We start from the raw sequence: 24,596 nt of genomic DNA, 5'->3' as shown, positions 1-24,596 counted from the left end.
AATAGCTTAAGAAACATGAGTTTAGATATAGTTGAAAATATTTCTATCTTGAAGGAGAATTTGGTCCTTCAAATAGTAATACTTTTTAAAAATAGAATATCTGGGACTTTTTGTTAGTAAGAATTAAGTGACTGCAGTAAAAACATCTGAAACAAAATGGTGTTACACTGTATGGATATTTCTGATTATTGGCTACTGGCAATTTTTTAATGCATGCACTTTTAAAAGCAACAACTAGACCATCTCCCTGCCCTGTCTTTATGTATATGTGTGGGATACTGATGGAAGAGTGTGACAACGTGGTAAAAATGATCATTAATAGGAAGAAGGAAGGCTCATCTGAATTAGTTTTTTTTTTTAAGTGTTAAAATTATTAGTATTCTGTGGTTTAAAAAAATGCTACTGTTACTTTCAGCTATTCGATGACTGGGATTTGGTTACTGACCTTATTTTTAAGGAAGAGATATGTCTTAATATAGTTCAGGCTGTTTCAGTATTTGACTGTTACACTCTTCCCAAATAAATGGATACTTCTAAAGTGTTTTAAAGATGGTTTATTTTCTAGAGGGCTCAAAAAGTTCATGGTCACCTCCTTGATACAACTGCAGATAAATTCTACTAATTTGTGTCTATAGTAGCATTTACCTTCCAAATTGTAACTGACTTAAATAATTTGTCAAACACTTGTTGAACTTCTTAATTTGTCCCCAATTCTGTGCTCAGCAGCCAGGGGTATGAGGAGGAAGAGTCCTTCCTTCCCTGGAGAAGCTTCCCTTCTTTTTATTTTTTTTTGAGACGGAGTCCCACTCTGTCGCCCTGGCTGGAGTGCAATGGCGCAATCATGGCTCCCTGCAACCTCCGCCTCCCAGGTTCAAGCAATTCTCCTGCCTCAGTCTCCTGAGTAGCTGGGATTACAGGTGCGCACTACCACGCCCAGCTAATTTTTGTATTTTTAGTAGAGACGGGGTTTCACCATCTTGGCCAGGCTGGTCTCAAGCTCCTGACCTTGTGATCTGCCCGCATCAGCCTCCCAAAGTGCTAGGATTACAGGCATGAGCCACCACTCCCGGAGCAAGAAGCTTACTTTCTTACGAGGGGATACTCCATGAGCAATTGGTATCATGTAACAAGTGGTGAATTAGATGGATGAATGTACCAAAAGGGAAATGTTTTTTGGTGTGGCTGCTGGCAAAGGGATCCCAGAAGGTAGATGGGGCCAGACTTACTGGGATAAGGAGGAAGAACTAGGTATTCCAGGCAGAGCAGCATGAGTGAGGCAGGCAAGTACCATGATGCCTGTCAAGTAACTTATAGAATAAAGTTAATAACATTTTGAAATGGAGAGTGTTCTCTGAGGTTCTCATTTGAGTAATGTAATGGCAGTTTTATTTAAATATGAAGTGAAAGTTAAATTCCTAAAGTTGTTTTTGTCATCTGTGTTTTTGGAATATTAAAGTGATACTTTTACTCCTCCACATAAGAAAACAGGCCCCCTCTCGCTGTGGGTGATGGAGCAGCCCTGGCAGACAGAGCCTCTGACTGTGAAACACTTGTTTCTCATACTGTCTCCTGAACTAATACATTTAGTATTAGTAACTTAGTAAATGTAGTATTAGGCTTTCATTTACTGCAATAAAATGCTCTTTTGCAAATATGATTTAAGACATTACATTTTACTGTAGTAAATGAATAATAGAAAATCTCAGCTACTTTTTTATTGCTTAAGAAAAAAACACAAATCTTATTGTAAACTTTTCCCATTAATTTATATAGGGAATGCATAACAGATGCTTGCCAGGTTTGATTATAGGTATTACAAGGGCAGCATTTTATAACCCATTCCTCAAAACACTGTCTGTGGGAGAGCCTCCACTGGGTTTCCCATAGAGCTGCACATGATACCACACTCAAGTCAGTTCATGGAGTGTAAGAAATATCTTTATGCTTTATCATTTGACATTTTAACCAAGGAAAAAACCACACTTTTATAGGTTTAACTTACTGTGACATTTTCTTCTATTTCCCTTCCCCTTCAGGTATCTCCAGGGCAGCTTACTAAAAAGTATAGCTCATGCTCAACAATATTTCTAGATGACAGCACAGTCAGCCAGCCTAATCTTAGAACCACAGTAAAATGGTGAGTACAACTAGGCTGCCAAGGGCTGAGTGACAGACCCCCTTTGCTAAAAGCATCCTCGCCATCCTCGGTAATTTCAGCCATTTGATTGTCCTTTTCAGCCATCAGTTTAAGAAATTGGTGTCAACTATATATTGATTTCAAGGACCTCAATATGAATTTTCATTTCCTGTTTTAATCTTAGGCTGCATGGTGGAAGGGAAAGCCAGTTAGTGAAGAAGCAATCCCAGCAAAGTGTAGCTATTTATTTAATGCATTTATGTTAAGACAGTGTTGAACATAATGTGAGAAGGAGAGGTGCTTTTTATTGGATGTTTCTGGAAAAACATTAGTTTGTTATGAGTTACAGGCCTAAAACAATGTGTACTGCTTTGGAAACTACTCTTGGAAGAAGGAACAGCTTGTCCTCTACTGGCACCATGGTGTATCTGCATTTAAATTTTCCCTGTCGTGCATGAGCACCTCTTGGGCACAATCTGAGATGCACTTTCAGAACACCCTAAGATGAACCTTTCAAGTTTATTTAAAAACCAACAACAGCAACAAACAACTCCATTGGGGTTGTCAGGAAACTATTAACATCCCCTTCGATTATGAGCGTTGATTTTCAGAACAGAGTTTGAGAAGTGCTACACTAGAATATTAATGTCCTTATCCCTAATTTTACTTTTCAGTCTAAAAACGTAACTAGCTTATAAACTTACTTGTTTCTAATGTACTAGCTTTTTTTTTTTTTTAGTTAATTCAATTGTCAGTAACTTCTACTTTAAAAGCAAAAAATTTACACTCATAATCATGTCACTTTCCTCTTTCCCTTATAACAGTAGTTGAAATTGAATTGTGTTTCAGCACAAACTGGACTCTGACTCTGTCTAAAGTCCTGAGCTTTGACACCTACTGAGTAATCATTGAATGTTTGTATTCAGCCAAGGTCCTAAATCCTTGAGTTAAAAAAACCAGTCCACTTTGGCTAGAGTCCCTGGCTTCTTTTGAATTCAAAAGATTCTGATGTTTCTGTAAGATTCAAAGTAGTTTTAAAGATTAACCTTGCTCAAACAAGTATAATAGATTTCATGCTTTTCCCCCCTATTTTAGTCTTAATTTTTAGATGTCTACTTTGGGAAGTAGAGTAAGTTTTCATTTGTTCTCAGTAAGTTTTAGAAATGATCATTTGGTATATTTCACTATTGGTTAAATAAAGGTTTCACTAGTAGGGCAAATTGACTTTTAGGAAAGATTTTGAAAAACGTTTATCATGGCTTAATAGTGCATTATTCTCATGGGATGGGTGAGCCATATCAGAATCACTTAAGTAACTTTTTTCAAACTGTATGTCTATAAACACATTCATCTCACCTCCACCTTCCCTTGATCTCTAGGCAGTCACAAGCCTTTTAGGAAAATGAAGAAGGCATGTGAGGCATAATTACACGGACAAGCACGTCCCAGATGATTCTGATCTTAACCCTAACTCAGTTGTTCCCAAACTTTGCAGCACATAGGAATCATCACCAGGGGAACTTTAAAAACAACCCTCAGGCTGGGCACGGTGGCTCACACCTGTAATCCTAGCACTTTGGGAGGCCGAGATGGGTAGATTGCCTGAGCTCAGGAGTTCAAGACCAGCCTGGGCAACACGGTGAAACCCCGTCTCTACTAAAATACAAAAAAATTAGCCAGGCGTGGTGGCGTGCACCTGTAATCCCAGCTACTTGGGAGGCTGAGACAGGAGAATAGCTTGAATCCGGGAGGCAGAGGTTGCAGTGAGTCAAGATCGTGCCATTTTACTCCAACCTGGGCGACAGAGCGAGACTCCGTCTCAAAACAAAACACACAAAAAAACAACAAAAAACACTCCTCATATCCCAAGTCATACCCAATGCCAATTAAATCAGAATGTCTCAAGTTGGAAGTTAGGCAGTTTTTAAAGCTCCTCAGGTGATTGCAGTGTGCAGAAAGTTTGAGAACCACTGCTTAACTGAGTGCAGGAGGATGAACTCAGTTCTATTTGGTGGGACCGTGGGCAAGTCAGTTTTAAGCCTTGGTTCCCATATCTGTAAACTGGGTGTTGGATTAAATGTCATGTAAGGTTCTGTGGTCCTTTTCAGCATATAACTTGAAATTCTGTAATGTTAAAATCAATTTGGACATGAAACTGTTTGAAGCACTATAGAAGTATCCATCTTAGATGCTAATGTTACAGACTTTTTAAAAAAGTGCTAACATTGTATAGACTTACTTTTAAAATTCAGATTTGCCTTCCCTCAATTATTTTGAGCCTCAGTTTAGAGACTGAGGGCAAATGGAAGCATATAACTTACCTAAGACAACTCCTTGTTTCCTGATACACAACATCTGTGGGTAATTTAGGACTACAGTAACATATCTGAAAAGTCGTGTCTGTTCACTAATATTTAAATCAATGTGGAAATACTTGCCATTAATATTACATTTTGTAGTTTTATGCTGCATTGTTAGCACTGCTTATTTCAGGATAGCTATACCTATCATTGGTTTTGTGTGCACTTATTTACTAATAAATTTTCTACTAATGATGCAGAATTGATCGTAAATGATTTTATTTGGTATAAAACACTTTTATTTCCTTTAAGGGGAAATAATGAAAAATGGGTGAGTAGGTGATAGCTAATTAAATCAACTGAAATGCAGAGCCTAACAACTTAAAAAGCAAAAAATAAAAATAACCAAAAAACCAAACAGTTTAAATTTAAGCATGTATACAAATAGGTAGAACTTGCATGAGATGAAAGGTTCTATGGGCAGAAGAGCAAATGGGGATATATGTAATTATTTATATATTATAATAGTCAACAAAAACATGTATTTTAACAGCATGTTACTTAGCATTTTGGTTCTTGTATTTTTTCTGAAAGGAACTAAAATAAGGGGAAAGTACCTATATGGTACTGTTCTGAACTAGAGGATTTCAGGGCCACTAGGAGGGTTCCTCCCTTCCCTCATTTAAAAAATGTCTTCAGGCCTAACAAGTGTTTAAATCAGTTATTAAAAATATTTTTTTTTCCTTTCACAGTGTGACCTTAGCAATATATTACCACATAAAGAACAGGTGAGCTCCTTTAAAACCTGTTTTGTTATTCCAGCTAATCACTTTGCATGATATCAAGTTCAGTATTAGGTCATAACTATAGACATCATAAGCTGTAGAGTGCTATTACAGTATTGAACTGAATCATTTGTGGTTTTTCTGGTCCCCAAGACAGTTTTAACTATTAAATTACTGAGGATCCCAAAGAGTAATTGTTTGTGTTGGTTATATTGATATTTATTATATTAAAAATTGAAATTGAGAATTTAAAAAAAAAAACCTATATTTAGTTTTGGTTTCTCAGCCTTGGCACAGTTAATATTTTGAGCTAGATAAGTCTTTGTTTCGGGGACTGTCCTGTGCATTGTAGGATATTTAACAGCTGTCCCAGGTTGTGACAACAAAAATATAAACCCTGACTGAGAACAATATTGTTAACACAAATAATATTTTTTCACAAAAAATAACTCTTCTACAACAACAAAGTTGAGTAAAATGTGTGTCATGTATTTATATTTTTGCAACTCTCAGGTGTCCAGCTTAATAGAAAACAGCTGGATTCTCATCTCTGTCTTTGTAATTAGTTTTTTTTTTTTAATTTCAACTTTTATTTTAGATACAGTGAGTGCATGTGTAGGTGTATTACGTGACTAATAGTGCACCCTGGTAGTGAGCTGTAATTTGTTTTGAAGAAGTGATAAGAAGATGACCTAGCCTCTTGCAAATACATAGTTGGTAAAGGTATATTTTTAAAGCTTTCAAATGGTTGTGGGTATTCTTTATTTTTTAATTTATTTTTATGTATTTGGTTGTTTTTTTTTTTTTTTGAGATGGAGTCTTGCTCTGTTGCCCAGGCTGGAGTGCAGTGGCGTGATCTCAGCTCACTGCAACCTCCACTTCCAGAGTTCAAGCGATTCTCCTGCCTCAGGCTCCCGAGTAGCTAGGGTTATAGGCGCATGCCACCACACCTGGCTAATTTTTGCATTTTTAGTAGAGATGGTGTTGCGCCATGTTGACCAGGCTGGTCTTGAACTCCTGACCTCAGGTGATCCACCCGCCTCAGCCTCCCAAAGTGCTGGGATTACAAGCATGAGCCACCACACCTGGCCAGTATTCTTTAATACTACCCAACACTCCACAAGTACTAGTTTCTTAAAATGGTTACAGTGGAATTTCATGTATCAATGAATTTTTTCTTAGTACTCACCCATCTGTCTTGTACAATAAATGTATCATTTCCCCTTACTTGCTTTTATAATATTATGCATTGGCTATATGGAAAATACTGGTTCACGTTTCTTTTTTCTTTTCTTTTTTTGAGACAGAATCTCGTTCTGTTACCCAGGCTGGAGTGCAGTGGTGCAATCTCAGCTCACTGCAACCTCCTCCGCCTGGGTTCAGGCGATTCTCCTGTCTCAACCTCCTAAGTAGCGGAGATTACAGGTACACGCCACCACACCCAGCTAATTTTTTGTATTTTTAGTAGAGACAGGGTTTCACCATGTTGCCCAGGCTGGTCTTGAATTCCTGAGCTTAGGCAATCCGCATGCCTCAGCCTCCCAAAGTGCTGGGATTACAGGCGTGAGGCACCACACCCAGCCTGGTTCACATTTCTTGACAGTGTCAAAAGCTCACTTTTGTTAGTATCCCCACCAATTGTATTAAAATATTTTTAAGTATTGAGAAGCTATTAAACTTACATAATAAGGTACAAGTTTCTCCAAATCCTGATTTTTAGTTTGAAAGCTTGAATTTTATCATATCATTGCAACAAATAGTGTTATTTTCTTGAAGTGACGGACCCACTTCATTTTTAAAAATTATTTATTTATTTCTCTTTTGAGACTGAGTCTCACTCTGTTGCCCAGGCTGGAGTGCACTGGTGCCATCTTGGCTCACTGTAACCTCTGCCTTCCAGGTTCAAGTGATTCTCCTGCCTCAGCCTCCCGAGTAGCTGGGAGTACGGGTAACTGTCACGATGCCTGGCTAATTTTTGTATTTTTAGTAGAGTTGGGGTTTCACTGTGTTGGGCAGGCTGGTCTCAAACTCCTGACCTCAACTGATCCACCTGCCTCGGCCTCCCAGAGTGCTGGGATTACAGGCATGAACCACCACACCTGGCCACTTCTTTCATTTTTGAGAATGATAGTTGTATTTTCAAGTAAAAATGATATTCTATGGAAAAAAAGGCTTGTTTAGCTCACAGTTAAATCACAAGTGCTTTTCTTTAACACAACCATACCTCGGTATGCAGAATTACTTTTTGTCTACTTTCTGCTTACTCAGAATAGTAAAAAGGTCAGTATTTAATAATACCATTAATTTTTACTGCTTCATCAAGAATATTTGTAAGTGAAGCAGGTGTTTTTCTTAAACTGCAAGAGGCAGTAAAGAATAGAATGACTACTAGTATAATTTGGTAGCACTGCCTTGATTCATGCTGAGAAGCCAGCAGTTTATCCACTTTTGCTGTTATACATTCATTACAAATGTCAAACAGTCAAAAAGCAAGCAATATCTTAGTATTCTTCTTTTATTATTATTTTTATTTCTAAATATTCAGTCAGCTTTCTCAGGTTGAATAAGTATTCTTTTTTTTTTTTTTTGAGATGGAGTCTCGCTCTGTCGCCCAGGCTGGAGTGCAGTGGCCAGATCTCAGCTCACTGCAAGCTCCACCTCCCGGGTTTACGCCATTCTCCTGCCTCAGCTTCCCTAGTAGCTGGGACTACAGGTGCCCGCCACCTCACCCGGCTAGTTTTTTTTTTTTTTGTATTTTTTAGTAGAGACGGAGTTTCACCATGTTAGCCAGGATGGTCTCGATCTCCTGACCTCATGATCCGCCCGTCTCGGCCTCCCAAAGTGCTGGGATTACAGGCTTGAGCCACCACACCCGGCCCGAATAAGTATTCTTATAAGAACAGTTTTGACCTCAAGGACCTCTTGGAAAAGGATCTTAGAGGGTCTCCAGAAGTCCACAGACCACACTTGGAGAATCACTGATTTTATTAAATGAGCACAATGTATTAGTTTTATAAACTTGTAAAGATTATCAAAGGCTTGTCTCTTTTAAAATAAAAAGGCAATACAGTTTTTAACTCATCAAACTACTTAAAATAAACGAATATATGTCAAGAATGTAATACAGAGAACTAGAGAGGAAAAGCCTGGGAAATCTGAATCTCATTCACAGTCATTAAAGTTCTGAAGATTTTATTGCCCACCACTACTGCTTTGTAAAATGTTCTTGAATTCCAACGAGGGGTTAGACGAGTGAAAATACACTTTATTACCATTGCCTGTTAGGGAGGGCCAACACTTAAAGGCAATTCTGAATTGTCATTGTAGAAAAGACTCCACAGTACAGAACCTCATGTGCTGAGTAAAAAGAGGTCAGGAAATCCTCTGAAGGCTGGGATCCAGGAGAAGAATTTGTACAACTGTTCGCTTTGGTGAAGCAAACACCAAAGCAAACAGGAGGCATCTCCTGCCACCCCCAGCAGACATTTTACTCAGTATTAACAGTTCCTGAATTAACTTCTTCAATGCATATTCTTATTTTATAGAGATGCAAATAGATCCTTGGATATTTTTGATGAGAGATCACATCCACTTACAGTAAGTGTCACTTTTTTTGAGGTAGTATTTTTCTCTCATAGAGTTATGTTTATTTCATGCTGATATTTATAAATAGTCCTAACAAATATACGTGATCTCTATGAAAATTATTAGAAAATAATTTAAATTTAAATCAATTAAAATGGTGTAAACATTTAAAAATTCACTTCCTCAGGTATATGATAGCCGCTTGTGACTAACAACTATTGTATTGGACAATGAAGCCTTTGAGCCTTATGGTTACAGGAAACTAAAAATATTTTTTCAAAGTTTATCTAAGAGAATCATGACATGCCGCGATAGTAAGACTTTCGAGCCTACAAGTAGTTTACATTTTGATAGAGTTCTGTGGAGGGAAAGTGGAAAGGAACGTAAAAGTTTTCTGAGTTGTGCCTGTATTTTTCTTAATGATAAATGGTGATGAGTTTTGAATCATTATGATATTTTAAGATGCAATTGTTTATATTTTAAAAACTAAAAGTCATGTCACCCAACCAGAATTATTTTAAGGGGTACATGGGCTCAAATGTCAACACTGCTGGTCTTAAGAGTACTTAGGCTGACCGGGCGTAGTGGCTCACTTGAACCCGGGAGGTAGAGATTGCGGTGAGCCAAGATCATGCCACTGCACTCCAGCCTGGGCAATAAGAGTGAAACTCCGTCTCAAAAAAAAAGAAATTTTTTTTCTTCAGTGGATACTAACATTGCATCTTTTCTTCTTTCAGCGAGAAAAAGTTCCAGAGGAATACTTCAAGCATGATCCTGAGCACAAATTTATTTACAGATTTGTTCGTACTCTATTTAGTGCTGCACAGCTAACAGCTGAATGTGCAATAGTAACTTTGGTAAGATATTTCTCATTTATAAAGCGTCTTTAGAAATTAGTCTTGTACACAGGGTATGGTCCTATTTTTCAAATAAAAATAGGTTCCTGAAATTATCATCAGAACTTTTAAGAGAAACCTATGAAAGGAACATAAATACGTACCTTCGCATTTAATCATCATTATGGTTGAACATGTTTCCATTGCTTTTCTCATCACAGAACAGTTGCTGCAAAAGGCAGCCAGGGAGATTTCTGGTTTCTCCCCCTACCCATCAATGCACATGTACACATTCAGTGTGTACACATACAAGGCATGGTGGGAGGGCTAGGGGTGATGGAGAGTGGTAACAAAACCATGTGGTTCAGAGCCAGATACTGATTCCAGTGTAGGTCTAAGCCAAGTCCCAGGCTCTGTTCCCCAGGTATTTCCGATATGTGTTGTGATTGAGAACTATTGCTCTAAATTCTTTGTTCCTTGGATGATGGGTTTTAATCATCTCTGCCTACCTCTTGTGCCTGCTTGTAATGTTGCCCAGCAAAGTGGTACAAGTAATACTTGGACAAAGGCTTTGCTGGTTAGCTTACTAAGCTATAGCTGTGTCCTTAACTTTATGTCCTCCATACAGAATTCCTATGGTAAGATTTTATCATTGAATAATAAGTCCTATTCAAGTGGTTAGGATTGTTTTACTCTTCCCCACAGCAAACCTATAGAGGAAGGTCAACTGCATGGCCTGGAGGGAAAGAATACTTAGGTCAGTACCTACTCCGTTAGCATCCATTTGGAATTTAGGAGAGAAGGCTTCTGCTGTGCACTTGAATAGAAACCCCTCAGTGGGTACTGGATCAGACTTAGGCCTTTTCATGGAGCTGTAAGCCATTTGGAACACTTAGCACATACTGTAGAGAAGCAGGAGTGGTGCTTCCAGAGGTAGAGAGACAGGTGATACAGGAGGGAAAGCTGTATAGGAAGAGGGGGAGTTCATTATAGATGGTTTAAGCTCTATGTGCCTGTGAGGTAGCAGAGTGGCAGTGTCCGGTAGTCATTTGAATATACTGGACTGGAGCGTGAATCTGAGCTTAGAGGTAAGGAATGAAGAGTTAGAGTAGCTGTTCAAATACAGAGAAAGGGTGCAGAATGAAAGTGGACAAGCTAGGCATGGTAGTGCATACCTGTAGTCCCTGTTACTGGGGAGGCTGAGGTGGGAGGATCGGTTGAGTGCAGTAGTTTGAGTCCAGCTTGGGCAATATAGCAAGACCCTCATCTCTAAAAAAAGAAAAGAAAGTGGATAGAAGTAGATCTCTAAAGACTGTTAGCATTTGAGGGACAAGCCCCCAGATGGAGTGGAAGGAGGAAACCCAGGAGAAGGTTATAAAAGAACAAAGATTTCAAGGTAAGAGAGGCTGTGGTCCCAGTGTTAAATGCTGCCAAGAAGTTTCTGATTCTGTAAATATTCACTGGGTGCCTACTCTGTGCCACTATTCTTGTATTTTGTTTTTGTTGTTGTTGTTTGTTTTAATTTTTTAGTAGAGCTAGAGTCTAGCTATGTTGCCCAGGCTGGTCTCAGAACTGACCTCAGGCGATCCTGCCAGAGTGTTGGGATTACAGACGTGAGCTACCAAGTGCTAGAGTAAAGGAGAGGATTGAACAAAGTTCTTGCCTTTATGAGCTTATGTTCTAGTGAGGAAGACATTTTTTCAGGTTGTGGTAAGTAGCAAGAAGATGAAGCAGCATAAAGGGACACAGAGTGACAGGAGGGGCTCACTACTTTAGATAGAATGATCAGGAAGAACCTCTCTAGAGGTGACATTTGAGCAGTGACCTGATCAAAGTAGGAAGGTAAGGAGTGCCGGCATTACAGGCAGTCAGACAAGTGCCAAGACTAGACAGGAACATTTTTTGTGTGTGTGTGTGTTCAAGGAACAAAGAGCAAGGTGTCCAGTGTGGTTGGAGTGAGTTGGAAAAAGTGGAGGAGGTGAGGTCACATGGGCAATGCCACATACAACTCATAGGGCCTTTTGGCTTGCAGGCCACAGGAAGGTTTTGTTTTGTTTTTGAAACGGAGTCTTGCTGTGTCACCCAGGCTGGAGTGCAGTGGTGTGATCTTGGCTCACTGCAACCTCCACCTCCCAGGTTCAAGCAATTCTTACTGCCTCCGCCTCCCGAGTACCTGAACTTACCAGCGCCCGTCACCACGCCTGTCTAATTTTTTTTCTTTTTCTTTTTTTTTTTTTTAAGTAGAGATGGGGTTTTGCCATGTTGGCCAGCCAATCTGATCTTGAACTCCTGACCTCAAGTGATCCGCCTACCTTGGCCTCCCAAAGTGTTGGGATTACAAGTGTGAGCCACTGTGCCTGGCCAGGAAGAAGTTTTTATTCCAGTTTGATGGGTACTTTTGGTAGATTTTGAGCAGGGGAGTGAAGTGCTCTTAATTTAAGAGGTTATGCTGATGGCTTGAAGAGAGTAGACCATAATTGGCAGAATAGAGGCAGAGAAGAGAGTCAAGAAGCGACTAGGGTGATGTAGGTGAGCAGTGACAAATGGCAAGCAGCCTACCAGTGAAGGTGGACATAGCAGGAATTGCGCACAGTCTGGAGTGGGGTAACTTGAGCGTAGGTATTTGGCCTCAGCAACTAGGTGAATGGAAATGCCCTGTACAATATTAGGGAAGACTTGGGGAGTGGAGCAGTGGGATGAAGAGCTCTGGCTTGTAAGTGTGAAGACTCTGGGGACCTTGGCAAGAGGACTCTCAGGAGAGTGACAGCAGCAAGGGACAATAGGATTGGGTTAAGGAGAGATGAGAGATGAAAAGCTGATACCAGGGCATGATGCTTTGAGCAGATGAGAGGACACATCTGGGGAACTGTGGGGAGGGGGATGGGAACAAAGGAAACACATGGGGGAAAATCTCTGGCAGAGAAGGAGAAAGCCTTCAGAAAGATGCAATTATGGGGACAGTGTTCTGCACAAGTGGAATGGGATCAACTGCACTAGTGGGAAGAAAAGAACTCACTGACACAGGAGGGCAAGTGGTATCAGTGAGCATCAGCACATCATCAGCTTACCAGTAAAGGCAACAGGAAGTTGAGGGATTGTCTATATTGTTTCCCTGTGGTCTAATTATTCCCATTGAGAGTTGAACCCTGTGAAAGAGATTCATTCTTAGGATACTGCCAGTGCAGAATTTTGGGGGAAAGGGAACAGAATCTCTCTTAAGAACATGTCATGTTCAATACCTATTTTTGAAAACAAAGTTGAGTTTGGAGAGTACTGCCAGATCTCAGCTGCCTATCTGATAACCTTCAGACAATAAATAAGCTCTGTTAAAATGAACTTTTTTCAGGCTCGGCACAGTGGCTCATTCCTGTAATCCCAGCACTTAGGGAGGCTGAGGTGGACAGATCACTTGAGGCCAGGAGTTTGAGACCAGCCTGGCCAACGTGGTGAAACCCCGTCTCTACTAAAAATACAAAAATTAGCCAGTCGTGCTGGTGGGTGCCCAGCTACTCAGGAGTCTGAGGCAGGAGAATCGCTTGAACCCAGGGGGCGGAGGTTGCAATGAGCCAAGATTGCATCACTGCACTCCAGCCTAAAAAGATTTCTTTTTGTCTCGATACAGAGTTTAAATAGCATACAGACATATTCTTCCACAGAGAACCCTTTGAGGTGACAGCAAATTACAGCTTACCTCTGTAATGTTTACTTAGCTGTTCACTTTGCTCAATTCTTTGAAGGATGTTTGGTAGATGTAAAATAATTCATTAAGTTGTCTGACAAACTGCTTGGCAGGTTTAGAGAAATACCAGGGGTCCAGAGATGTCCTTTTGTCCATGTGTGTTCCTTGTGGAGGCACTGAATACGGGAAATATTTTATAGCCCTAAAGACCTGCCCCTATCATGCTGCTCTGCACAGCAGCCACTGGGTGGCTCTCTTGACCAACAGTTCTTCAAGCTAGTGCCACAAAAGGGTTAGTTACTGTGAAAAGGAGAAGGTAAAAATGTGCTCAGTATTACTTCATATTTGAGCATAATATAACTACCTGTAAAATTACTGTCTACTAACATTGCACCTGGTAGGCACTCAGTATTTATTGAACAACTCTATTACGAGTGTGGAGGTGATAAGAGTGCCTCTCTTCATGATGCCCTTTGCTGAGATGTCCAGTCATTCCTGTGACCAAAATCGGACAGGAAATGTATATGGGCAGAGTAGGTAGCACAGATATCTGACCTACAACTGTGATTTGGTGTCTCGCTGTGGCCGACTGAGCAAAGTCTCTGTAGAACATAAGAATAAAAGGCACTTATTTTCTGGTCAAAAACAGAAGAAATCTGTCAGTCATGAATTCTTACCAAAGCATTTAGGGGCCAGGTGCGGGGTGCCTCATGCCTGTAATCCCAACACTTTGGGAGGATCGGGTGTATCATCTGAGATCAGGAGTTCGAGACCAGCCTGACCAAAGTGGAGAAACCCCCTCTCTACTAAAAATACAAAAATTAGCTGGGCGTGGTGGCGCATGCCTATAATCCCAGCTATTCGGGAGGCCAAGGTAGGAGAATTGCTTGAACCTGGGAGGCGGAGGTTCTGGTGAGCTGAGATCGCACCGTTGCACTACAGCCTGGGTAACAAGAGCGAAACTCCGTCTTGAAAAAAAAAAGCTTATCAAAGCATTTAAACTGAACTAAAATCAAAGACCAGTGCTCTATTTTACAGGTTTACTTAGAAAGGCTTTTAACTTATGCTGAAATCGACATTTGTCCCACTAACTGGAAAAGGATTGTTCTGGGAGCCATTCTTCTTGCCTCAAAGGTTTGGGATGATCAGGCTGTATGGAATGTGGACTACTGCCAGATCCTCAAGGACATTACAGTTGAGGACATGTGAGTTTCTAAGGTTTTGGTGAACTTTCTAACCATTTTCCAGTATCTTGTTTCTGTAAAGTTAACAAGGAATATTTATAAAGGTTACATTATGCAGATAATGGAAATAGGCATAAGACTATATATTTCTATCTTTAGTATAACCACAACAGAGCAAGACTCTATCTCAAAAAAAAAAAAAAAAACTACATATTTTCTATCATTACTTCATAGGTTTTGATGTGTAATAATCTGCTTGATAAATTGAAAAGTATTTTTCGGGTGGTTTTTGGCAAACATCTTACAAGTATACTACCAGAACAACATAGTACAGTAAATATCTTTATTTTATTTTATTTTTTCTTTTTTTGAGATGGAGTCTCGCTCTGTGCCCAGGCTGGAGTGCAGTGGTGCAGTCTCGGCTCACTGCAACATCCGCCTCCCAGGTTCAAGTGATTCTCCTGCATCAGCCTCCTGAGTAACTGGAATTACAGTGGGATTACAGGCATGCGCCACCACGCCTGGCTAATTTTTGTATTTTTAGTAGAGACAGGGTTTCACTGTACTGGTCAGGCTGGTGTCGAACTCCTGACCTTGTGATCCGCCCGCCTCGGCCTCCCAAAGTGTTGGGATTACAGGCGTGAACCACTGCACCTGGTCCCTTTATGGCTTTTAAAAAGTTATCTGCCAGTTAAAGCTCCTTGCTCTCTTTCTTTCATTCATTCATTCATTTGTATTTTTTCATGTGACCAGTAGGGTATAAACAGCCCTTAAAGGGCATATGTCTGGCCTTTGAAATAATTGTTTGGCCACTATTAAGGTCTTAGGGCCTCTGGACTATTGAGAAGTTACATAGCTTCAACCTGAGTCACACATTGTATATTTGCTTTTGCTAGTCTTTCCACATTTTATCGAAGGTCTGTTTTTACAGAAGCCTTGAGATATGAAGATCCCTGTGCCCCTGACCCCTCCCCATTAGGAGTGTTTTTTGTATTTAGAAATTGGTCTGATGAGTTAGGAAGCTCCATTGTTCCCCTCAGACAGTCTGAGAAACACTGCTGGGGCATCACCTAATGCTCACCACACTTGAGAGGCTCCCTGGGTCCTCCAACAACCACAGCACCACTTTGGGGGCCTTGAGTTACCTATGAGAGTGCAAGGAGCCTTACTGAGTCATGGAGTTCCTCACAGATGGCACCAGTATGACCCTGAAACAGCAGCTTCATCAGGGTTTCCTTCCAGTCTGGCCTCATGACTGCTGTGAAGGGAAGGGCCTTGGAGCTTGGTAGGCAGGGTGAGCCGGGGAGGCATTTCCAGCAAAGGCTCTCAGGGTGTCAACTGGACAGTGAGAATGGCTTTGTGGGTGGCATTTAGAAAAATATGAAGGAGCACCTCTTGATGATGTTGAGTAGCAGAGGAAGATCAAGATCATGACAGGCAGTGGCAATAGTTTGTTTTTATTGCCTTTGCCCATTACTCCATATGACTGTCATTCAGAATTACCATACCATATATTCACAACTGAAGTGAGGATGCTTGTGACTAAAAAGGAACCAGTGATTGTGGTAGCTGTTGAAGTGGCTTTTGTTGAAGTTGACCACTTTACTAATGGTGTAAACCAAACAGCTCTAGTGATATTGCTGGTAGCCATTTTAGCAAAGGGTGTGACAGCAAATGAATTTGAAACAAATGGAAGTACTTTTAGAAGTTGCAGAAGCTGGCCGGGTGCGGTGGCTCAAGCCTGTAATCCCAGCACTTTGGGAGGCCGAGACGGGCGGATCACGAGGTCAGGAGATCGAGACCATCCTGGCTAACACGGTGAAACCCCGTCTCTACTTAAAAAAAAAAAAACTAGCCGGGCGAGGTGGCGGGCGCCTGTAGTCCCAGCTACTCGGGAGGCTGAGGCAGGAGAATGGCGTAAACCCGGGAGGCGGAGCTTGCAGTGAGCTGAGATCTGGCCACTGCACTCCAGCCTGGGCGACAGAGCGAGACTCCGTCTCAACAACAACAACAACAAAAAAAAAGAAGTTGCAGAAGCTAAAGTGACTTTGATCACTGCTGTCATTAGTCTGCAAACTGGTTTCTTCACGGAAGCAAAATTTATAATTATGAACACTAAGCCCTACCATGTGGCAGCTCAAATGTTCTCAAAACCTGCAACTGAACTGGCTGAAGTTCTTGTTCTAGATACAAGATCAGAGAACATGCAGGGAAATGTGCAGGTTTCTACAGATGTAAGCTTCAGGAGCAGCGGTGGCAGAGGCCAGCTCCAAGAAGACCAGTTCTAGATAGTTGCTGTTTGTGTATGCCCAGGGAAGCACCAGGAGCTATGCTACAACCAGGCAGCTTTTGTTTATGATCTTTGGAAAGCATTTCAACAAACTGTTTAATATACATTTGTCTCATCCCCCTGCTGTTGACTATTTGTAGTGGTCTCATTTGAGTCTAAATTGAAACAATTTTAAATTGGTGTCTATGAGGTTATTCTTAAAATTTTTCAACATCTATATGTCCTGTTAGAATATATTTCCCTTTAAAAGAATAAGTTAAACTGAGCAGCTGCTATTCAGACGGTTTGCTGTGCCTGTAAAGGGTATGCTATTCAGCCACCTACCCATTTAAAAAACAACAAAAAACCTAGAAGATGCATGTTCTGTAGGCATAATGCTTTTTTTCAGTGATTAAACCTCTATTAATACGTGTGTTAATCCTATGAAGTACTGTATTTCTACACAGTTAAAATGTATTAGTGGAAAACATATAAAAGGGATTGTGAAGTGCATTTATTAGTGTAGTAAATTAAGTCCTGATTAGCTGATTATCAAAACGTTATCTGATTTACATTTCTATAGGCTTATGGACATATGAACAGGAAATTAATTTTGGAAGTAGGTTCAGTTGGGATTTTAAGCTCAGCAAATGAGAAAACCACATCTCTGCTCATATTAACTGCTCTCCATACAGGAGATCATCATGCATTTGTTGACTTAGCCAGTGGATAAAATATTAAAACTTTAAACCCAAGAAACCAAATATGTTGTTTAGGTATTTATCATTTTTACACAGTTAAGTACTTGTAGGGATTACTGTGAAAGTGGTTAAGATTTTCTCTAGTTTTATGTTTATTTGCTTAAGCATTTGGCAAGGGCAGCTGTGTGGTCATGTGGCTGAGTACTACTCCCAGCCCTTTCCTCTCCCACTGCATTCAGCTCACTCCTACATTCTGTTCTGACCAGGATGGTAGATACTGAGCACCTCAGGGTTTCATTCCTAACTCAGAAGAAACACTGAGTTTTTAAGCCCAGTGACCTACCACGAGGCATATCATAAAATGGGTTTAGTCTAGCCAAGACATCCACCTTTGATCTTTCTGCCTTCCAAAGTTTAAAGAGTATCTTTACCCTGTCACAGTGACAATTTCTCACCTTCATAATATATTAAAGTGAGCAGAAACTTGCATTATGCCCTTTGACATAGCCTCATGCGCTGGGACAGGGGGAAGGGATTCCCTTCCCCTGTAATGTAGCTTGCTTATTTATTTATTTGAGATGAATCCTTGTTGCCTCAAGAGTTTTTCCCCCTCAGAGATAATAGCAGTGGCTCTGGATGGATCCATTTGTTGCCGTGGTGATATGCCCACTCCTTTTGTTGGTGCTTCTCAACTTCAATAAGCCCCTTCCTGTTATCAGCCCGGTGAAAATGTCTGCAAGTTCTTCAGAGCTAATAAACAGCATACATCATTCCTTTCATCTGATCACTATAGTGGGGCCTTGTGAGTGAGCATGAAGTATGAATTGTACAGCTGCACTAATGGAACTCTGAAGAATGAGGCCCGAGTCAGCAGCACAAGTGCATCAGAGGCCATAACCTTCAACCTTCATCCCAGTCCCAGAGTGCTGGGATGCAGAAGGGACCACAAGTAACTGTACCTTGTGTGAACATTAGTATGTTAATACAACTGAGTAGCCTATATTTTAAAACAGAGTTTAGAGCTATTCTAGTCACTCAGAATGATATTTTTGAAGATAGCCTAGTTGACTGACATTGTCCTGTGCTGGTTCTGTTGTGTTCTTCCTCCTCCAGGAATGAAATGGAAAGGCATTTTTTGGAGCTTCTTCAGTTTAATATTAATGTTCCTGCCAGTGTTTATGCCAAATACTACTTTGACCTTCGCTCCTTAGCAGATGACAACAACCTGAATTTTCTATTTGCTCCTCTTAGCAAAGAAAGAGCACAGAACCTAGAGGTAAGGCTGTGAAGTCACTAAGTGGGGTTTTCCATCGGCCACCAAAGCCAACATCTGTGACTAAATCATATTAAGTAGTGATTAGGAAAATGGAAAGCTTTAAAATTAACTAACACACTGAAGAGCTTATTAGCCCTTTGGCATCAGATTTCCTGTGTCTTATGGTTTAGACAAGGATCAACATTATTTAAAAATTATACATATTAACTCTTCTGTGACCATAATTCAGAATATTTTAAATCAAATTTAATCTGTTGTTAATGAGGCTTCCTTTTGAACTTCTACCCTTTCATATAATCATACATGAATAATTTTTTTAGCTGGGCACTGTGGTTCATGCCTATAATCCTAGCACTTTGGGAGGCCGAGGCAGGTGGATCACCTGAGGTTGGGAGTTCGAGACCAGCCTGACCAACATGGAGAAACCCCGTCTCTACTAAAAATACAAAATTAGCTGGGCGTGGTGGCACATGCCTGTAATCCCAGCTACTCAGGAGGCTGAGGCAGGAGAATCACTTGAATCAGGGAGGTGGAGGTTGCAGTGAGCCGAGATTGTGCCATTGCACTCTAGCCTGGGCAACAAGAGCAAAACTCCATCTCAAAAAAAAAAAAAAAAAAAATACACACACAAAAAAATATTATCCAGGTATGGGGGCACATACCTGTAATCACAGCTACTTGGGAGGCTGAGGCATGAGCATCGTTTAAACCTGGGAGGCGGAGGTTGCAGTGAGCCAAGATCGTAACACTGCACTCTAGCCTGGGTGACAAAGTGAGATTGTGTCTCCAAAAAAAATATATATATATATGTTCTTTGTGACTATATTCCTAATTTTATCTACATACATAATTCACTTGCCACTCTTGACTGTCTTACTCTGTTTGCAAATTCATGTCATGGTTTATATATCACAGTGCAGTCCTGTGAGTTTTTTAGACCAAGGATTAGTGGGTAAGCCAAGAGACCTATGCCCTTCACTATATAGGGTACAAGTGTTTCAAATGCTGGATGTAAGTGCTGGGCATGGTGGCTCAAACCTGTAATTCCAGGACTTTGGAAGGCTGAGGCAGGCGGATCACTTGAGATCAGGAGTTCGAGACCAGCCTGTACTAAAAATATAAAAATTAGCCGGGTGTGGTGGCAGCGCCCAGTTACTCAGGAGGCTGAGGCATGAAAATTGCTTGAACCTGGGAGGCAGAGGCTGCAGTGAGCTAAGATCATGCCACTGCACTCTAGCCTGGGCAATAGAGCGAGACCCTGTCTCAAAAATAAATAAATAAATAACAAAAAACAAATAATGTAGGAAGTACATGGGTTTTTTAATGGAAATGGTAACTTTATGGGGCAAAGTAATATTTATGGCTTATGACTCTTGGTGAGTATACAGCAGAATTACAACTGAAAGGGACACATACTTTAAACTGACACTTTCTGTGGTACCATGGTGGTACTTTAGAATAATATGTATTTCTAGGCTGGGCTCAGTGGCTCACGCCTGTAATCCCAGCACTTTAGGAGGCCGAGGCAGGTGGATCACCTGAGGTCTGGAGTTTGAGACCAGCCTGGCCAACATGGTGAAACCCCGTCTCTACTAAAAATAAAAATTAGCCAGGTATGGTGGCACATGCCTGTAATCCCAGCTACTTGGGAGGCTGAGGCAGGAGAATTGCTTGAACCTGGGAGGTTTCACGCCATTGCACTCCAGCCTGGGCAGCAGGAGCGAAACTCCGTCTCAAAAAAAAAAAAAAAGAAATAATACGTATTTCTACCATAATTAACGTGCATGTGAAGTAACACCTTTTGGTGCGTCAGTCATTAGACCTCTCGTATATTCCAATATAGTCCAGCACATGCCTGCCTCATTAAAATGTGCTTTGAGTATATAATAGCTAATAAGGATTGGGTAGAATTTGAATAGCTGAATAAACTTATTTTTTTGCACAAGTGTACGTTTGTTATATTTAAGGAATAAGTGCACAGGTAACAGCTATTGCTGTTAGGAGCCTATCACAATACCTTTGACATCATTGGGAATCCAACTTTTTAATAATATAATAAATTGCCCTTTATTCTCTGGGAATCTAATCGTAGCCCTTAAAGGATATTACGTTGGTGAATTGGCAGGAAGTAGTGTCCCCAGAACTTGGCAGTGCAAAACTCAGCCAAAGTAGCTGTAACTGTGAGTTATGTAAAGGAGTCTACATGTGTGGCTTTCATCAGTGGTGCTTTTTCAAATGTGGGAACCCTTTTTAAAATTGTACCTGTTTTCTATTTGATTGACTTTCCTAGGCTATTTCTAGATTGTGTGAAGACAAAGACTTGTGTAGAGCCGCTATGAGAAGGTCTTTCAGTGCTGATAACTTCATTGGTATTCAGCGCTCCAAAGCCATCCTCTCTTAAAGGGAGAAATGAGGGGATATAACGTCACGCGACCTTCTACAAAGACTGGAGAAATATCACCTTTCCTGCTCAAAAACCAGCAAAATTAGTATTTTCATCGAAAGGAAAGATCTCAAATTCAAGAGACTCATGGACAACAAGGATTATACTCCATAGGAAAGAATGGGACCTTGTCAATGCAACAGAACACTCTTCTGTTCTTTAATGTAAACAGAGTTACAAAAACCACTCCAAAGTGAAGGCTCCCATCCCACACACAGATATTTACTTACTGTGTGGGCCGATAGCTGTGAACTATGTAAGGTTTTTTAAACAATAGTTTAAATTTTTAGACTTTAAAGACACTAACCATTTCACTTTTATGTTTCTTCCCGTTTTCCTTCCTTCCTCCCATTTTGCTGCATATGCCTTTCGAATCAATGCAGTATTACCATTAAAACATGGGACTCTTAACTAAAGCCACTTAGGAGCAGACTGCAGCATTGTTAGGTATTGAAGGGTTCTTCCTTCTGTTACCATTGAAGCTGGTAGTCATTGGCAATCATTTTAAACCAAAAAGCTGCTGGATAACATTCATCATTCATATTCTTTGCAAGCATTACTTTAGCATTTTAGCATGTTTGGGGTCATAAACAGGAAGTATCAGTTATTGATATCTACTTCTATTGGGGTCCATGTTGCATTTCTTGTGAACTAAATGGTGCTTCTCATTTTCTGATAATTTTTCTCTTGTTAAATAAAGGTATTAAAAGATTTTTTCATAATGCCAGCCAACATGGTGGTTCAGTGATGATGAAAAAAAGTAAAGCAGTTTTAAGCTTTAATATAGTTTGGGCCTTCCAGGGCACTGCAGCATGAGTATAAATAAATGCTATAAACCTTTAAAAAACATCGTTTGAAAGTTTTTTTTTTTTTTTTTTTTTTTTTTTTAAGAGATGGAGTCTTACTGCCTTGTCCAGGCTGGAGTGCAGTGGCTGTTCACAGGTGCAATCATAATGCACTGCAGCCTAGAACTTCCTGGCCTCAAGCCATCTAGCCTCAGCACACAAGTAGCTGGGACTAAAGTGCACCTAGCACTTGTCTCCTGAATATTAAGCTTTTTTTGTTTTGGTCACTCTTGATAGCAGACATTGACTGAAACAAAAAATTAAAAGCTTTATATTTAGAATTGGCAAGATGAAGCTGGGTGTGGTGGTGCACGCCTATAATCCCAGCTACTTGGGAGGCTGAGGCTGGAGGATTGCTTGAGGTCAAGTATTGGAGGCTGCAGTGTACCATGATGGTGCCTATAAGAATAGCTACTACACTCCAGCCTGGACAATGTTATCAAGACCCCACATCTTAGAAAAATGCAAAATTAAATGCAAAATAAATGGGCTGGGCATAGTGATTCATGCCTATAATCTCAGTACTCTGGGAGGCTGAGGTGGGAGGATTGCTTGAGTGCAGGAGTTCAAGACCGGTCTTGGCAACATAGTGAGACCCTGTCTGTAAAAATAAGTCAGTAAATAAAAATAGTTGATATGGTGGCATGTGTCTGCAGTCCCAGCCACTCTGGAGGCTGAGGTGGGAGGATCAGTAGAGTCCAGGAGGTCAAGGCTGCGGTGGGCCATGATCATGTCACTGCACTCTAACCTGGGTGACATCCAGACCCTGTCTCAAAAACCAGAAAAATGTTCAAACATGATTTTGTAAAGGTTTATAGCATTATATTTCTACAAGTATCAAAGCTTAAAATTACACTGAACTTTTGGAATACCTTGTATCTCCATAAAATGCCCTCCTCTTCTTAAAAGTAGTTACCTGCAGAGTTGTGCTCTATATGCTTTGATCACTGAAGTTTCTTTAAAGGAAGATTTTGAAGAGCAGTGTTAATTAACATGTAATAAAAGGAATTGGACCCTAATGATAGAAGGTGATATGAACAGCTGTTTTATCGTCCTACATGCTACCAGGCTGTAGGTGTCCCATTAAGTCCTGCTACTTAAGAAATAACTTACATAACCCTTAGGAACTCTTACTTCAGGCTTTAAAAGGCAAGGAGCAAATAATTTTAGGAGATCGATAATGTCACCTAAATTTGAAATAGTAAAAAGATTAGTGTTCTCAACCATGTGAAATCTGTTTCTCCTACTTTCTGAAATCTAATCCCAGGAATCTTGCTTATAAACAAAGCATTTCTGGGCCAGGAATACTTCCTCTATTATAGCAATGCTTCACATCATATTGTGCTGCAGTTTCCATCATTTTTAAAGGACAGAGACATAAATGATAATGGTATAAAAATATTACAATCTACCACCTCAAAAAAACACAAATAATGTTTATGGAATTCAGAGCTTGGAGATTCAAGTATTGATTGCAGTTTTATTTTGAAAAGAATGCTACAATTTATGTGGTTTTTATTTCTGTTTATATTAAAAGCTAATAAACTCTATTTTAATTAAAATATGGCTAGTGTGTTTGTAACACTTCTTTTCACATAGTGTTACATCTCTGCCCAGCCTAGTTTTAAGTCAGTCTTGATATGTCTTTAAAGCATTTTCAAACCAACCATAATTTGATTTGATCCATGCCTCTAGTTAAGATGTAGTGATCCATTTCTTTTGCATATGCTCTTTTCAACCTGAAGATAATTTATTATACTTAAAATCACTGTCTGGCCACGATACTTAATGGCATAGTATATTAGATGGCATCTTGAATAGTTGGTTATCGTGTCTGAGAGGGAAAAGCACATTAGAATATAAAATTAAGTAAAATGTACCAAAGAGAAAAGAATTTTAGGAATAGCATAGAATTAGAACAAGAGGTATTTGAGGTTATCAGACAGTTAAACAGGAAAGAGAATGGAAAGACAGGAACTAGAATTTGTGTTGCTGTTGAGAGGGTGTCTTAAGCCACATAATTGGACTTTAACATGCTATTTTCAAGCTTACATTTCAGTTAAAAATATACCAAGTCACTATTAGGTTTCTTTAGAAGTAAGAGTAGCCACTCAGCTTTAGCAATTCTCACTAAATCCTGACAGTATTGCAATATTTCCATCCACTTTAATTCTTCATTACCTAAAATCAAACATTTAAGTAAACGATCGTGGCCAGGCACGGTGGCTCACGCCTGTAATCTCAGCACTTTGGGAGCCCAAGGTGGGTGGATCACTTGAGGCCAAGAGTTTGAGACCAGTCGGCCAACATGGTGTAACCTCGTCTCTATTAAAATTACAAAAAAGACTGGGTGCAGTGGCTCACGCCTGTAATCCCAGCACATGAGGTCAGGAGTTCACAACCAGTCTGGCCAACATGGTAAAAACCTCGTCTCTATTAAAAAAAAAAAAAAAAAAAAATTAGCCAGGTGTGGTGCATACCTGTAATCCCAGCTACTCAGGAGGCTGAGGCAGGAGAATCCCTCAACTCTGGAGGCGGAAGTTGCAGTGAGCTGAG

General features: G+C 40.2%; 1 protein-coding gene across 2 annotated transcripts in view; it reads left to right on the top strand.

Moving 5' to 3' along the window:
* The window catches only part of CCNYL1 (cyclin Y like 1), a 46,564-nt gene extending 22,962 nt beyond the window's left edge, over nucleotides 1-23,602 (top strand). Inside the window, exons 4-10 of one of the 2 annotated variants that reach the window (XM_033230505.1) lie at nucleotides 2,037-2,137; nucleotides 5,190-5,225; nucleotides 8,768-8,819; nucleotides 9,545-9,664; nucleotides 14,361-14,527; nucleotides 18,590-18,752; nucleotides 21,043-23,602. In XM_033230505.1, coding sequence (XP_033086396.1) covers nucleotides 2,037-2,137; nucleotides 5,190-5,225; nucleotides 8,768-8,819; nucleotides 9,545-9,664; nucleotides 14,361-14,527; nucleotides 18,590-18,752; nucleotides 21,043-21,153 — 750 coding nt within the window. In that variant the 3' untranslated portion in view covers nucleotides 21,154-23,602. The remainder of the gene's footprint in view (nucleotides 1-2,036; nucleotides 2,138-5,189; nucleotides 5,226-8,767; nucleotides 8,820-9,544; nucleotides 9,665-14,360; nucleotides 14,528-18,589; nucleotides 18,753-21,042) is intronic. The other variant, XM_033230506.1, reaches the window with a different exon arrangement.
* The last annotated feature ends 994 nt before the right edge of the window (nucleotides 23,603-24,596 follow it).

Source organism: Trachypithecus francoisi, unplaced genomic scaffold (genome assembly GCF_009764315.1).
Source record: "Trachypithecus francoisi isolate TF-2019V2 unplaced genomic scaffold, Tfra_2.0 Lachesis_group13, whole genome shotgun sequence".
NCBI lineage: Eukaryota > Metazoa > Chordata > Mammalia > Primates > Cercopithecidae > Trachypithecus > Trachypithecus francoisi.
The sequence above is the reverse complement of the archived record's forward strand: the minus strand, read 5'-3'. Positions and strand labels throughout refer to the sequence as shown.